General features: G+C 34.0%; 2 protein-coding genes across 2 annotated transcripts in view; both read right to left on the bottom strand.

Annotated features, from left to right (window-relative positions):
• Positions 1-1,716: 1,716 nt before the first annotated feature.
• On the bottom strand, positions 1,717-2,246 carry LOC110033009 (putative lipid-transfer protein DIR1). The gene has a single exon (XM_020736831.1). It carries the CDS (start codon positions 2,190-2,192, stop codon positions 1,890-1,892), a length of 303 nt encoding a protein of 100 aa, XP_020592490.1. The 5' UTR covers positions 2,193-2,246; the 3' UTR covers positions 1,717-1,889.
• Positions 2,247-4,327: 2,081 nt separating this feature from the next.
• LOC110033020 (ras-related protein RABA5e-like) overlaps positions 4,328-13,795 on the bottom strand; it is a 21,778-nt gene continuing 12,310 nt past the window's right edge. Inside the window, exons 2-3 of the mRNA XM_020736852.1 lie at positions 13,530-13,793; positions 4,328-4,817 (exon numbers count right to left, since the gene is read on the bottom strand). Coding sequence (XP_020592511.1) covers positions 4,498-4,817; positions 13,530-13,793 — 584 coding nt within the window. The 3' untranslated portion in view covers positions 4,328-4,497. The remainder of the gene's footprint in view (positions 4,818-13,529; positions 13,794-13,795) is intronic.

The raw sequence follows: 13,795 nt of genomic DNA on the forward strand, positions 1-13,795 counted from the left end.
CAGAATCTTCAAACAAAAAACCAAGTAAATATGGATGATCAAAAGACCAATTTCACCAGTTTAAAAGAGAGAATAAAGCCTTGGTGGTAGTACTGGAGGCTCAATCTCCCGTGGTTGATGAGAATACTAGGGTCGATGAGACTGACAAATAAGTCACATCAAGAATTTATCGATTTGAAGAAACTTTCAGAGGGCATAAAAATAATAATGATTTGAGGGTCTTAATGGCCTTAGAATTAAGAGAGCTTGGGTTCATTGGATTCCTCTCATCGAAACGCTTGATTTGCCTATAAGTATGTTGAATTTGGAGTTTATTTGATCATTCAATCAACAATCTGAAGCTTCTAAATGTTTCTTAATGGCCACGATCTCGACTTGATTGGACCCTGATTGAATCAATTTTGTTATCATTGGGTCCGCCTTGTCGAGATTGTCAGTTTAATTATAAACTTGTTGAAATCAATGTCTTATATTATCTTGAATTTGAATTTCAAATGTTTCTCATTGAAAATATTTTGAGATTGTAATAGATCAAAAAATTTGTTAATGGTGCACCATTAACATCCAAATAATTAAAAAAAAAAAGTAACTTTATTATAATTTTACAATCTACTATCCAAATAATTTTTTTAAAAAAAAGTAACTTTATTATAATTTTACAATCTACTTTATCTTGAATTTAAATTTGAAATGTTTCTTATTAAAAATATTGATAAGATTCGTGTGACACGATAAAAATTTGTTAACAGTGCACCAATAAAATCCAAATAATTAAAAAAAAAATTTACTATTATATTATGTTTCCTTTTGTGACCTCATGAGGGTAAGGACATCCTGTGAGACATAAATTGGAAGGCCCTTACTCTCTCAAGGGAGGCCAGAAAAAAGTGGGGGGCATTAGGAGTAACACGCACACACTAGAACTTTTCACCTCCACCACTCATCTCATAAAGAGCCCATTTGGGGGCATATTATAAGTGAGGCGGCATTTTTTAAAACTCCGCCTAATTGTTTGGTTTGCGCATTTTTGAAAACGCTGCTACCACGTTTAGGTTTTTTACACTAAACGCAAACTGCGGGTCGACCGCATGCCGTGTTTTAACTTATCCTGAAATGCATAAGCTGCCCCAAACAGACCGAAAGTCTCTAATTGTATGAACTCATGATCCTCTCAAGTCCTAAAAGATTTAATAGTCACAACAACACCAACAAAAAATAAATAAATAAATAACTTTTTAGGCAATAATCGTTCAAAACTGTGCTAACCTTTGTCTTATAATTCAAGAATAAAAATTTTATAAAATATTAAAAAAATATCTTATAGTTTATAAATATATTTCTCATTTTATAATTAATTTTTTAAATAGCTTTAACGTGAGAAAAATCTTCCCTTTTCTTAAGCAACACTTCCCAAGCACAAATCCTCATTTATGCCAGAGCATTATGGTCCCTTTGAGACCACGCACTGCGATTGTCTATGTTTAGATAAACTGTGATTTAAAAGCTTTTCAAAAAATTGTAACTGAAATCTATATTTTTTCACTGATCTTGATTTGCTGCGGAGTTTAACCACCAACCGCAACATCTCAGCTAAACAGCTAAAAGAAATTAGGAGATAATATTATGACGAAAATCTCGACAGGCTGATGAAGACAGCATCACACTACATATGTTTGGCAGCGTAGTTTCATCCAAGGCAAGGAACACACAATCTAATTTACTAGAACTAATATTTTCTCCTGGATTAGAATAGAGTGCCCATCTCAAATACATTTCACCTTCATCTCACCCGCACATAATATTTTTTTTCATTAAAACACAACAAACACACGTGAAGTAATACATAGATATCAGCACTAAGCCGCAGCTGCCAGGGGACAAGTAATCAGCTAGCAATCGGGAGGCAGAGAGAGGCTACACTTGCGTGGGAGCTGCATGGCGAGATCAGGATCAATACCAAATGATGGCAGCAGCGGCGAGCTACGGTAGGAGCAGAGGCAAGGCAGGTCGGCCTGTTCTAACGCCGAGCAGCAAGCCACGGTGGGCTCGCTGGGGCTCAGCCCGCTCACCGCTGGCCGGCATTCGTCGAGCTCATCGGAGCTGATGTTGCATAAGCTGACAGCCGTTGCTGCAGTGGCTAGAGATAGCATGGTGAGCAATAGTATGGCTGGTGCGCGGATGGTGGAGGACATGACTGAGGAGTTGTATTGAAAGAGGGGAGGAGGGATGTTGAAAGAGCGATGGAGAGTGGGAGTATGTATAGAGAGAGTGAGAGAGAATGGTGGTGGGGGGGGGGGGGGGGGAACGGGGAGGGGAAGAAGGTGGCTGATGTCGCATTACTGTTGCGTTGGTGTTGTTTTGAGTTGTCATTGTCTCTTTGTCATGGAGTGATTTTGGAATGAAAGATTTCTTATAGGATAATTGCAATATAAATTAGAAAGGAGTATATATGAAATTTTATATTGTACTAATCATAAAATAAATTCATTCATATTTAAGCCTATTTGAATAGAAATTGCATAAGAATTGTTGTGTGCTGAAAAAATCAAGAGATTAGAGTGATTATTTAACATGTTGACGTTGTACGAAATCCAACGCACACGCACATATAAAAAAGGAAACAACAAGATTTTTACGTGGAAAAGCTTGAGAAGGAAAAAAAACAATGTGCCAAGTATAATCAAAATAGTGCACTATATGATTATGAAAAGAGGAGTGAAACCTTCTCTAACAACAAGAAGAACGGGGTTACAATCTTACATCGAGGATTATACTTGTCTTTATACAGCATAAAGAAAATACATGTGTTTGATGCAAAAATTTTATACTTGTCTTTATATAGCATAAAGAAAATACATGTGTTTGATGCAAAAATTGTATTTAGAGTATGGGACTACAAGTTTGCAAGAAGGGGTATTGGCAGCCAATGGTTGGGGGTGACAAACGATGATAACTAGCAGTGGTCCACGCTACTGATGTTGGTGGTTATCACCGGGTCTTCTCTCCAAAACAAGCTCTGGAGAGAGGGTCGATTTATAGCGTTTTGGGAAGGGGCATTTTTTTAGTGTATAACTTCTCTACTCACCTGATTGGACGATAATTGTTGATTCCTTTTTTATCATAAATAGTTCTTAAAAATTGAATTTGTGATATCTTTAATCAAGAAAATGCATCGAGATTCATGTAAAAATTTTGTTAAAGAGACATCAAGAATGTCTTAACATTTTGGCCTAAATAAGCTTCATTGTACAAGCACGTCATCTTGTAACATTTTTTCAAAAATCATTATTTCTTTATTAGGATCTCAATTTAAATTGTTTGCCACATTTTTTAAGTCCATTCACATTTTTCTTCGTAATAGTAAGTCCATATCATTCTCCAATTAATGTTTTTATCATAATCTCTTCTTTTGTCTTCAACTAAATAAAGACCTCTTCCTTACTGGTAAGTACCTTTCTTATTGAACTTCAAGATAGATGTACAATTGAAAACTCTGGAACTGGTTCAACGAGCCTCTAGGCAGCTCCGCTCGATCAATTTGACCAAATAACTTGATCAGAAGCACAAACAGATAGCCTACCTATGCCCTACCTATGGAGATCATCGCACAAATACTCAATCGAGGCAACTCGACAACTCTCCCATAAAGCTCCATGTGCCTAGTAGCTGGTTTGGCTGAACTCCCCATAAGATCAACACCTCACATGTCCAAGTTGGCCACTAGGAGTGTTACCAAAAGTGAAGCATGAGAAAAAGCTTTTTATAAAGAAAAGTTACCCGTGCAAAGTATTACCAGGTTAATATTAATTATAAAGCCCGCACTAGAACATAACAGAACGAATAAATCATAGATCTCTTAAGATTCATGTATAATGAGTGTTTTATTTGTAACAATAAGCCAGTCCCTCTATAAATGGGGGTTACTGTAATAGAATGGACATATCCTTTAATGATGAAAGATATGTTTATAATTGAAAGTCTATGGATTTGGTTCAAAGTGTGAAGCTAGATGGCTCATGAAGCCAATTAGACAGCTCGACTTGATTAATTCGATTAAATAACTCGATCAAGAAACCCTATCGGTTAGCTTGTCTAAGGTGATCAGCATATAGATACTCAATTAATTTTAATTTGGATCGATTTTAATAAGAAAAATGATCAATTCTATTTTTAAAATTTCTTATTTTGATTTCACTCGTTCTAACTGTTTTGTGAATCGATCCATTCAAACCAACCGAAACTTTACTTTTCTTCTTTTTTGCACATTTATGCATTTTACAAGCAACAACAAGTCATGTAAAGCTGAAACAAGCATTTGAGCTTATATAATACAAAAATTCAGATAGTATATTGACCTTATTATTCCAACAATGCATAGAATACACTTATAGCAAACCGAAAACAAATATAAGCATATGAAATAAACAAGCGCAAAAAGTTCCTTCAGAAAATTATTATAATTGGGAACACTATTTAAAATAACACTTTTTAAGAATCTTAACAGCAAGAAAACTTACTCGAAACTTGCTTTGATGCATCATCACTTCCATGGCTGTCAAGGGTTACCCTATTGGCAGACAGCTCCCCTTTGTAGGAATCAGAGTTCAATGCCTTCCTACTGATGTTGTTATATATCTCCTTGATGACTATTTCGAAGGCTGTCTTCACATTCGTTGAATCTAGGGCTGAAGTTTCGATAAAAAAGAGCCCTTCGGCTTCTGCAAGGCTCTTGCCTTCCTCGACTGAAACAGCCCGAATGTTTTCCAAATCACATTTGTTTCCAACCAACATTTTTGCAATGGTGGTGTCCGAATGTGCTGCATCGAATTATCATAGAATTTTAAAACTGGCGGATGAAAAAGGCAGAAAACGAAAAAAGTACTTTGATGAGAGGAAAAGAAAACATAAATTAGTTAAGATAAAATTTATAAATTATCAAGTGTGGAATGCAATTTGGGGAGTGAAAAGAGGCAATCGGGTCAAGTTACCATGACAACCCCGTGCTAGAAGCAGCGCGCCAGTGCCAGGTGCCCGAGAGCAAGGCAAGCTCGCACACAGAAACTCAAGCCTCGCATTAATACAAGCTGAGTTTCCTCAGACAATCACACTTTTAATGCTAATTTGAAGGAAATGCACTTCCAACTTGCATGCATCAGTTTGAAACCAAAAGAAAATTGCATCAAGTCAAAGATGGTAAACTGCAAGCTCATTTTCTTTTCAAATTTAGGTTTTGATTATAGAAAATTAAATTCTTGATTACATCGCATGTTCAATTTTGGTTTTGAATTCCAATTTTGATTCTCGATTAAAAATTTCTAAAAGTTCATGAACATAAATTAAGCAAGGAGCAAACTTAAATTCAAAATATTAAAATATAAATTCATAAAGAAACAATAAACCATTTCAACATCTAAAATATCCTCTAAATTTTATTCATGAACTATAATTTCCTCAGTAAGTTCAGGTTCCATTAAATAGCAATGACTCTTGCACTAGTGTATATTTAATAGGCTTTAGATGAGTTATTAGTTCTTAGTAGAATCACTGATTCAAATTTGCAAATAGAAGAATAGTCCTAACATTCATAGCATCTAAAATTATTTATATAAGTCTCATGCGACATTTTTAATCAATTTTATATTAGTTCCTCTGCAATTTTGTTAAAACCATTAGTAAAACATATAATAATAACTAAATAATCTAAACACACAATATTTAACAACAGAACCATAAATTTTGCATAATACTCAAACCATCATATTTAGTTTGATCATAACACTTAAAATTGATCTTGTAATTAATCCCAGACATTCACGAAATGATAGTTTTTGTTTAATTCTATATTCTGTGAAAGCCCGTGACTATTTCATAGCACAACAATTAGCCAAATGACTAAACATGCTTTGTTAGTTTAGTCATTTTATTTTGGCAAAAAATATCCACAAAGGCCATCTAAATAGTAGACCGGGACAAGGGATTGTTGGCACGAGTGGCACTATAGCCACTGTTCCTTCATTCTGCTTCCTTCTCCTTGTATACACCCTCAACTCCCTTTCAGTCTGAATCCCACCTCCTCCCGGTTCTATCTCCTCATTTTCCGGCTCCTCAATCGATTCATCCCCCACCACAGGACAAATCATCGCTTCCACATGAGCCAACCTCTCACCATCAATACCTACCCCCTCTTGCCTCATACCTCCAATATCCGACGAGTCACCAAAGGATGAGGCAACCTCCAGGATAAAGTATGGCTCGAATTCTCTATAGAACACATCCATGCTCACAAACAACCTCTTCTTTATCGGGCTCTAACAAACATAACCCTTTTGGGTAGCAAAATAACCCGCGAAAACACACTTACAACTCTGAGATCTAGCTTCTCTACTTATGGTTTGTTGTCTTTCACAAAACATACATAGCCAAATACTTTCAATGGGAGTATCTCGCTATTATCTCATTTCAAGATCTGACAATGAGACTTCCAATCCAGCAATCTCAATGACATTCTGTTGATCAATTAAACAACTGCCAAAAATACTAGCCCTCAAAGAACTTCAGGACATTCATCACAATCATCATGCTTCGAACTACCTCTAGAAAATGTTTATTTGACATGTGGATGCATTCTTAGGAACGTAAGTGTTCGTTCATTTGACTTTGGATCTACTGAATCGCTTCGGATGATGCATGTATGTATCTATCTAATTCATCATTTAAAGAGTTTCCATAAATTACATATGATCAAATTTCACAGCATATCACACACTAAGGCTGGTGTGTATTAAATAAGCATTAGATAATTTCCTCAACAATTTTAAGCAAAGGTGCAATAGTCTTGTTGGGATAATAAAAACTCTATCTAATCATGCATATATCTTGAAGAATGAACCCATTATAATGCCATTTAAGAGGGCCAAATTGATTTTATTCTGTTTCGCTAAAGTGAACAAAAACATACTTAGAATGGCAAATCAACCCCAAACAAAACTTTGGGCAACAAACCAACATCGTGGATGCTTAGCTCATCAATCCCAAAAGCTGAACCAAGACATTCGTACCACATTACTATGTAAATTATTCGAAAGATACAAAACTTCTCAAAACTACAGGGCCTCCAATATCCCATTTATTTGCAAGCCAATTGTCTCAAAATGCTCCTTAGAGTTAATCCAAAAAAATTTGGGAAGCATCATCATCATCAATTTCAAATGCGTCCATTCAAGAGTTAATTAACCTTTAAAGATGATCGCCTATGTGATATATTATGGTCTTAAAAGACCAACTATAGATGCTTTTAGTGGCCACCACTAAAGATCCATTAGTTGCCCAAGTCTAGGTTGGCATATTTGGTTAGCCTAAAGATGGCATCTTCGGGTCATGATCTGATCATATGAAGATGAAATCCATACTTTACCTTGTTTATATCTACAAAGAGTATTTTCGATTAATGATAGAATAGAACATCACCAATAAAACTAGACCTTCAAATGAATTCATTGTGTTGCAGAAAAAAGGGAATTAAATCTTGAAAACAGTCCCGAATCTTTAATACCGCATAATCATGAGTCAAATTCTATGAAGAAGCTCACCCAAGAATTATATTTTAGTATTAGGAGCTTTAATTTATAATCTCTCTCTCTCTCTCTCTCTCTCTCTCTCTCTCTCTCTCTCTCTCTCTCTCTATATATATATATATATATGTATGTATATATATATATATATATTTATATATATTATGGAGCTGAAATGCCCTTTAAATTGGCATATTCAAATTAAATATTTTTTATGAAAATGTCAATTCAAATAGAATTTTTAATAATTATTTTTAAAATTTTATTAATATTATAATTTAAAATTTTAATTAATTATTAAAGATGATAAAAAATTATAATTGCTTTGGAAGAAGCTAGAATTGGAAATTAATCTAAAAAAAAGTTATGTTATAAATCAATAGTTCGACTTAGTAACTCATAAAATTGAATTTGAATCCAAACATAGCACAACTGAAAATATATAAGTCAATTATACAATCTCATATGAAATATAAATGGAGTTGAACTAAAATATAAATAAATTTATTCCATAATTTTACTCAGCTAATTATTTTTTGTTTAACTTCAAAGACATAATTAAGGATATCTCCAATATTTATGCATAATTTTTAAATTCCATGTTAAAAAAATTTTTACATATCCAATATCTTAACTATGGAAGCTATATATTTATTTCTTCAACATTTATCCAATATCACAAGAATGTGCAAGTAACAGAGGATTTATAGAGGATTAAGTTGATGAGTCATACTTTAAAATTATAGAAGATAGTAATTGAACATATGTTAAGATCCAAAATCAGTTTGGATTTATGTTAGCTAGGTCTACTATGAAAGTTATACATTTATTGATGGAGATGTCCAGAGAGAATAAGGAGGATCTACATATGATTTTTATTGACTTAGAAAAAGCTTACAATAAGGTTCCAAGAGAAGTCCTTTGTAGAGTTTTAGAGAAGAAAGGTGTTGATATGACTTACATTTGAGTCATTAAAGATATGCATACAAGAGTTGTTACTTACGTTAGAACAGATGAAGGATTGACCAAGTGTTTTTCCTATTTTAGTTCGATTACCTCATGGATCAGCTTTAAGCCCATATTTTTTTTGCTTCTGTTGTGGATGCTCTGGAGGATATGCCTTGGTGTAAGCTTTTCGTTGATGATATCCTTCTTGTGGATATAACTAGAGAAAAAGTTTAGGAAAAACTTGAACTATATAGGACTACATCGGAGTCTAAAGGCCTTTATTTGAGTAGATTTAAAATTAAATACATGAAATGTAATTTTAGTAGTAATAGCTTTAGTGGCAAAGATGTAACTATGGGTGATCAAATCATTAAAAGGGGTGAACTTTTTAGATATCTCAGGTTTATTGTTCAAAGTGATGGTGATATATATGGGGATGTTATTAGTAGAATTCAAGTTGGTTGGTTGAAGTGGAGGAATGTGTCAAGCCTAATGTGTGACAAAAAAGTACCTCTTAGACTTAAAGAGAAATTTTATAAGATGATGGTAAGACCCGCAATGCTCTATGACACGGAATGTTAGTCTTTAAAAGATAAACATAAAACAAAGTTAAGCATTGCTGAGATGAGAATGTTTAGGTGAATGAGTGGCATGACACAAAGACAAATGTGAAATGAATATCTCCATGATATAGTCGGTGTATCTCCAGTGGCAGACAATATTAAATAGTCGTCTTAGAGGTTTTGGTCACATTAAACGCCGATCATCTGATTATCTGGTTAGGATGTCGACCATCTGATTATCAGGTTAGGAGAGTAGATGTTTTAGATTCAATTTATGTTACAAATGACAAAGGTTGACCTAAAAATACTTGGGCATATTGTATTAAAAAAAATTCTTAATCTATTAGAATTAAATGAAAATATGACACTCAAGCGGACGACATGAAGAAAAAGGATTCATGTAGCCAACCCACTTAGTGGGATAAAGGCTTGTTTTTGTTTTTGTTGTTGTATCTGATATCTTAACTATACATGGTTATGCTTATTGGTAAATATTTTTTAGAGCCAATTAGCTAAATTTCTTGTGCTTATGAAAAAGAAAACATCAAGTATGACAAAGTAATTTTTTGTAGGTGTGCAATCATAAGTTGTTGAATATGAGTACTTATAAATTAATATGGACAAAAAATTATATATTTATTTTTTTCTTGAATATAGTAAGCCAATTTCATTTAGATCTAAATATATGAAACTTATATTGGAAAATTTAACATACAAGACAATACAATGTTTTGCTATTGAATATAATTTTTGGCTTCTTAGTTTGAGTGTATATAAAGATTTTTATATTTTTTTACTAATTTATTAATTTATGATATTATGTAATTAACTATAATTTAAGATATATAAATCTATATTGTTATTATAAAAGTGACTTGTGATTCTACTTATATTAAATACTAACCACTGGTTTAATTTTGTTTGACGATTTTGATTCTAATCGTACATCATATATAATTAAATGCATCTAGGACAAGAGACTCTCCCTCTTCAAAACTTTAAAACTATTAGAAAAAAATATTAACAATTCAAAATCTAAGTACTTTCATGTATTCACTTGAATTGCAAAAATTAGTGTAAACATCAAAGGAATTTTTAACTATCTTTAATCAAGTTAAACAAATAATTAATATATAAGTAAAATAATTGAATGAAATTATTTATATTTTAGTTCAACTCCATATTTCATATAAAACTATATAATTGACTCTTGTTTTCAATAATATGAGAATTTGATATTATTTTAGAGGAAATAAGTAAAGTTACTTATTTATAATATAAAATTTATTAGATAAATTTTGAAGTCTAGTATCATTCAAAATAATTATAAATTTTTATTATATTTAAAAATTAATTAAGATTTTAAATTTTAATTAAAAAAAGGAAAAATTAATTATTAACAACACCCTTTGACTTGTGCTTTTATTGAAAAAACAATTGATTTGAAAATGTCAATTCAAAAGGTGTTTTACTCCTCTCACACACACACACACGCGCGCGCGCGCACACGCACACGCACACGCACACTAACATGAGAAACCTTCCCCAACCATTTTTCACGCTTACTAGGATTTGTCTTCTTAAAATTTGGTCCAAAACTATCACTACCAACGATGAACCTCATGTATGGTTACTTCCTCATATTTGCTTATCCATCAGTCAAGCGTAGGTATCTCAAATCTCCCATTTTTTCCCATCCCGACAGCTTTAGAAAAAAAACTATCAAAGGCACACGCTTAGATTCCCATGGGGGTTCTCTTTACTCAACTATCACTTGAAGAGACCTCACACACAAGACCAGCCACGTATCCGCATGATCGGCCTCTCATTCAATGAACACTTCCTCATGCCAACCTCTAGCTTGAGCTCTCCCTCTCCTTCTCCCTCATCTCTCATACACATGCCTATACGAACTATTTCTCTATTTTTTCTTCTGTACTTCGCGCCTATCCAAAAGTCCAAAAGTCCAAAAGCCCAAAACCCTCAACATCAAAGGTAGGAAAGCAAGTGGGAGCTCGCCAATAAAACCATCAATGAAATCCATGACAAGTGGAGAAGAAGGGAAACTTATAAAACTTATGGATGCAAGTTATCTCATGCAAATTCAATCGCTTCAACATCAATTCATTCTTCATGCATGTACGGTATATATGCAAACGCTCAAACTATCAAAACTAAGTACATATACACACCTTTCTTGACAAAATGGTGAAATCTTATATTTCCAAATTTCTCCTGCAAGTGAAAATCCTATAGGCGCCTTTCTTAGCATAATAGGAAAGAAGTCCTAGACGCTAAAATGAAATAGTCACATGTAACTTCCTCTATGTGGCCACCCAAAAAAAAAAAATAATGTCAAAAACTTTTTGTGCAGGTACGAAACTTCATACATATCTTTCTTACCGTGATAGCAAAGGTCGTGATGATTACAACATCCACATATGCCTTTTTTAGCACGGAGGGCAAGCTCAGACTCCGTGTAGATTCCCCCAAACATGAGAAAAATGCTGGAAGGCTATCAAAAATTATATTGAACAAACTTGTAAGAGACTTTAAAGGATCCTTTGAATACAAATGTGAAAAACAAAAAAAGTAATAATTATTACTAAAAATTGCAAAACAAGAACAAATATGAAAATCCTAAATGCAATGCAAAATGTGGTGAAAAGTGAACATAATTGAACATGAAAATGGATGAACAAAAGACCTATGTGCAACTCAACAGCTCCCCAACAAGCATAAACAAAAGATTTCAGTAACGTTTGACTATGCTGCATCTTACATTGAAAGAACTGAGAAGAATTCAAATAGAACGAGCACAAAACAAAAAGGAGACTTGATAAGTTGCCAACGAGTCAGAACGAACACTTCTCATTGCGTCAAGACCTCTCTTGAAAAATCAAGAACTCGACAAACTGTAAGCCAAACGCGATCCAAATAATAATACTCTAAGCACACGTTAAAATTTAACATTTTAAAAATTAACTGCCAAATCTGCAATACCTACAAGCAAGTAGATAGAATGTGATCTTTTAAAATTCAAAAAATGAAAAAAACGCACGCATCTGACTGACTATTTTTGCATAAACATATTAATGCTGGACAATTTCAAGTACTGAATGAATTTTAAATGTCAATTTTCAATTCAAAGATGATGTCTCAAAAGTTATACCAGTGCCTCGGAATGATATGTCCTCGAGAAATGTGCCAAACATCAAATACAAAAAATTATCCTCATGTGCTTCAAAAAACTTGCTAAACACGGGAACTTAATGCTGGGAAATGTTATGCGGACTAAAAATGAAATCAAATTATTCCTGTCTCAAAAGACGTGCAATTGCTCAAAAAATCGTAAAATCAGTTTAAGAAGTTCAAACCTTTTCCAGCTACACAATTATTAAGAAAATTTACTTCAATTTAAATATAAATTGGCAAAATTGTTGTTTTATATCTTATGTTTACACTCAAATTGGAGATCAGGCAGTGATGTTGTCTTTCCTTCATTGGGTAATCATAGTACAACAAAGCACCAATTCGCACAGTACAGCGCACATGTCAATGTTTTATACGGGCAACTTCGTAAATTGGTTATATAAATCTCTCACCCAACCTAACTGGAATACAAATGAAAGCATTACATATTATCATTCAGAAGCAATGAGAACATTACAGTCTTCATGGTCACTAATGAATAAAAAAATTTCCCTATGAGGGCTACAGATCCAACAACAAAAACAAGTAAAACAGATAGCCCCTCTACAATAGTGAACTAGGCACTCACTTGATCACAGAGGCAGAAACAAGTAACAGAAAGCTAAGCTATATAGAGCCTAAGGTTTAATCAAATAGAAAACCTATGTAATTCAGGTTTAATATTAATGGATTGGTAAACTAATGTGTTCTTCTTCATGCACTAGTCCACAAGCTAAATAAGCTTCCATTTTTGTCTGACTTAGCAGCATCTACAGATTAAACGATGCAAAAGCGAACCTCTAAAACTTTTTTTTTTTTTTTTGGCTGCAGAATGCAAGGGGACGCCTAAGTAAAATATGTCCAAAATTCCTCAATCCATAAGATCAAATTCTTTATTCAGAATAGAAGTTAGAGCTTAGCACCCAACATTATTATACCGACAGGCTTCCAAGCATCATACATGATAACGATGTTCTTCGATGCTAGTTAAATTTGATGGTAGAGAACCCAGATCATAAAAGCATTGCGCACTAGGCATGCAAAATCAAAATCAACCAGATCTGACAGAAAAATCACGTCTCACTCAAAAAGGGATGAATACCCAAGAACCAGAAAATAAGCATCCATACACTCCTCTCTCAATCACCCCAAGGAGCTAAAAATTCAGAAGCCTTATAAAAAAAAGCAGCAAAGAACAAATCTCTGGAGCAAACCAATAACCACTCCAGATAAGGAAAGGAAACAGAAATCATACTGTTAAGCTCGTGGAGCCATCGCTGGACGCTCTCGAAGGTAGTTCTGCGGGAAATGTCGTAGACAATGAGAGCACCAACGGCGCCGCGGTAGTAGGCCGAAGTGACCGCCCTGAAGCGCTCCTGCCCAGCGGTATCCCAGATCTGGGCCTTCACCTCCCTGCCGTCAATCTCCAAGCTCTGCGTCTGAAACTCCACCCCGATTGTCGCCTTCGAGTTTATGTTGAACTCGTTCCGCGCATACCTTGACAGCAAGTTCGATTTCCCT

The sequence above is a fragment of the Phalaenopsis equestris genome, unplaced genomic scaffold (assembly GCF_001263595.1).
Source record: "Phalaenopsis equestris unplaced genomic scaffold, ASM126359v1 Scaffold001079, whole genome shotgun sequence".
Lineage (NCBI taxonomy): Eukaryota > Viridiplantae > Streptophyta > Magnoliopsida > Asparagales > Orchidaceae > Phalaenopsis > Phalaenopsis equestris.